We start from the raw sequence: 2,606 nt of genomic DNA on the forward strand, positions 1-2,606 counted from the left end.
ATTGTAACAACGATTGGTGTGACAATTGGGTGTTGAAGATTTCCTGCAGCAACCTGGAAATAAGACGAAGATTGGGTAAGTCGAAGGCAAAAGGAAGATATATCTAGTCAAAATAAGAGTTAAACATTTTACCTTAGGATCTTCAACCACAGGACTGGAGTTATCACTCTCCATTTGTTATGGCGTCTTTTTCGACTGAGGCTCAAATTCAACACCAGTTGTCTCCTGGGCAAGAGGTTTTTTTTGATGTATTGATCTTTTTCGAGTGGACAGGAGCACCTTGGATATTCAGTTGTTTCTTCTTCTTTGATTTTATGGGTATGAGGGCATCTGGGGATAAGTCCTCATCATCGGAGTCAGTGGCTTCGACCTCGATTTCTTTTTGCTTCCTTTTCTTGGGGGTTAACGGTGGCTTTCGGCTAGCCTAAAAAAGGAAAAGAGGAGGAACATTAAGTAACAAGAAAGTGTTGCCCAAGTCGAAGGTGTCATTATGTGGAATACGCATACCTTTGTTGTTGGTGTTGCTTTGTCAGTATTCTCCTTTCTTGCTTCGGTGGGTCTTTTTGTTGTGGGGGCAGTTTTCTTGGGTGGAACTCTTACAACTGGAAAGAGATATCAGATTATTGCAAAATAAAGAAGTAAGGACCAAAAGGAATGAGTGATTCGAAAAACCTCCCATTCCACACCTTCATAAATCTCAGATTCTATGTGAACATCTTCTATGCCAATATGAAGGTGCCCTTTGAAAATGTCTAAGTTATGCTTAGTTAAAACCACCCATTTAGCTTTTTTTTTAGATTCTTATTGAAGAGTTTTTATAAAGTCCCCACAGACGAACCAGTCTGGAAATGGAGGCAAAAAGCCACACCAAATTTAGCACTTGGTATTCGAGGGAATTTGGGTGGATACATGTCAAAAGAGGTTCAATATTGCTGCTCAGGTTTAACGTATGAAGGTAATTTTAAAAATTCCATTTTTTTCATAAATTTCTCCTTCAGAGTGACTGCTGCTTCGCGGACGGTTCGACTAAGATCATCATGTATGTAGGAAGTTTCAAAGTACTTTTGGAATGCTTGGATTTCTTTGATGTGAGTTGAAATACCTTTTTTAACCTTATCCTGCACAGAAGAAAAAGCTTTGGTGAGATGACGATGGAATGCAGGAACATTAAAAAAATTTGTTGCATAGTAATCACACCAGCACAGGTCGAGTTCGTGAGTACAGAGAAAATAAGGCTTGAAGGAGAATGGACTGAGTTTTGTTTGACCAGCATATCTGGCTATTTTCCTACTACTAGTAGCCTTGGTGTGAATAGCATTATAAAGGAGGAGAGAATTTTTTCTTGCATAGAGAGGTTTTGGGAAAATTTGAATTATGCCAAACTGTCGAGCGACTAGACTTGGTTGGTATGCTATCAAGGTAACTTGACTCTTCGACTGATTGAGTCTCAGGGAGAATACTCTAGGAGTGAGGAATGCTTCCCAAATAGCAACCGATTCGGCCTCTTTATCTTTCGACGGATAGGGAAACTTCCTTGTAAACCAGTCTGGACCATAAGTTCTAAAGGCGAAGGGGGCCATGGTTGGGGTGAAGTTGTAGCGCTTAGCAAACATCATCACATAATTAGTGAAACTTTGTTGAAGGTTTCGACCTTCATTTCTTGGAGTTAACATTTCTAAGCGTGTTCCTTCAACTCTCTTATTTCTCACCTCTACAGCATCCGCATCAATAGGGTTGTGGGTTGGAAGGCATACTTCAAAGCTTGCATTTAACCATAATTGTAGCAACCAAAAGGGGCCAGAGAATATCAAATTTCCCTTTGTTCGAGTATTCTTTAGGGTAGTGACTCTTTCTCCTAGAGATTCATAGAGATTGGCTAAGATCATTTCGCTGAGGCATAGGTTGCGCCCAGCATGAAGTTGATTTGACAATGTAAGAAATTTCTTGGCTACTTGGAGAGACTTCGAACAGAAGACACAGCGAGACAGCCACAAAGCCAGGAAAGCAATATGTTCAGTGTCAGAAACTTCCTCAATATCTTTGTCATGGTAGTAAGCAATATGCATGGTGAAGGCGGCCCTGGAAGTGTCGAAACCAATATTGTCTTTAGATAAGAAGTATGGGTCATAGGTTTCGCCCATATGTTTGAGTCCTGTTATGGCAGAAATGTCGAACAATGTGGGTGTCATCATACCACAGGGAAGGTGAAAAGTGTGATGAGTACTATCCCAAAAGTACAAAGAAGAAACTAGCATAGACTGGCAATAGCTAGGTCCTACTTTCGACAGTTGTAACAAGTCGAAGATGCCCATTTCTTTCCAGACATGGAATTTCTTTTTCTCAATTTTTTCTAGCCAACTTAAATAATCGGAGGGATCTCGGAATAAGGGACATGACCGAAATACCCTGAAACCATGGTTCATAAAAGTCAAGTTGATGGGTTCCTCAGTCAAAAGGTTACACTGGTTATCTGGATGAGGGTTTTCATCAGTATGGGTTTCCTCATTGGCCTTGGGTTTTTTGACGCAAACTATGGGTTTATATCTATGGTAGGTGGGGAATAATTTCTTGAGCCTGTCAGGATCAAAATTTGGGTATGACAGAGG

General features: G+C 40.5%; 1 protein-coding gene across 1 annotated transcript; it reads right to left on the reverse strand.

Annotated features, from left to right (window-relative positions):
- Positions 1-208: 208 nt before the first annotated feature.
- On the reverse strand, positions 209-2,312 carry LOC127078535 (uncharacterized). The gene is made up of 3 exons (XM_051018984.1): positions 1,103-2,312; positions 508-602; positions 209-424 (listed from the first exon to the last, which is right to left on the reverse strand). Exons 1-3 carry the CDS (start codon positions 2,310-2,312, stop codon positions 209-211), a joined length of 1,521 nt encoding a protein of 506 aa, XP_050874941.1.
- Between the last annotated feature and the right edge of the window lie 294 nt (positions 2,313-2,606).

The sequence above is a fragment of the Lathyrus oleraceus genome, chromosome 5 (assembly GCF_024323335.1).
Source record: "Lathyrus oleraceus cultivar Zhongwan6 chromosome 5, CAAS_Psat_ZW6_1.0, whole genome shotgun sequence".
Classification (NCBI taxonomy): Eukaryota; Viridiplantae; Streptophyta; class Magnoliopsida; order Fabales; family Fabaceae; genus Lathyrus; species Lathyrus oleraceus.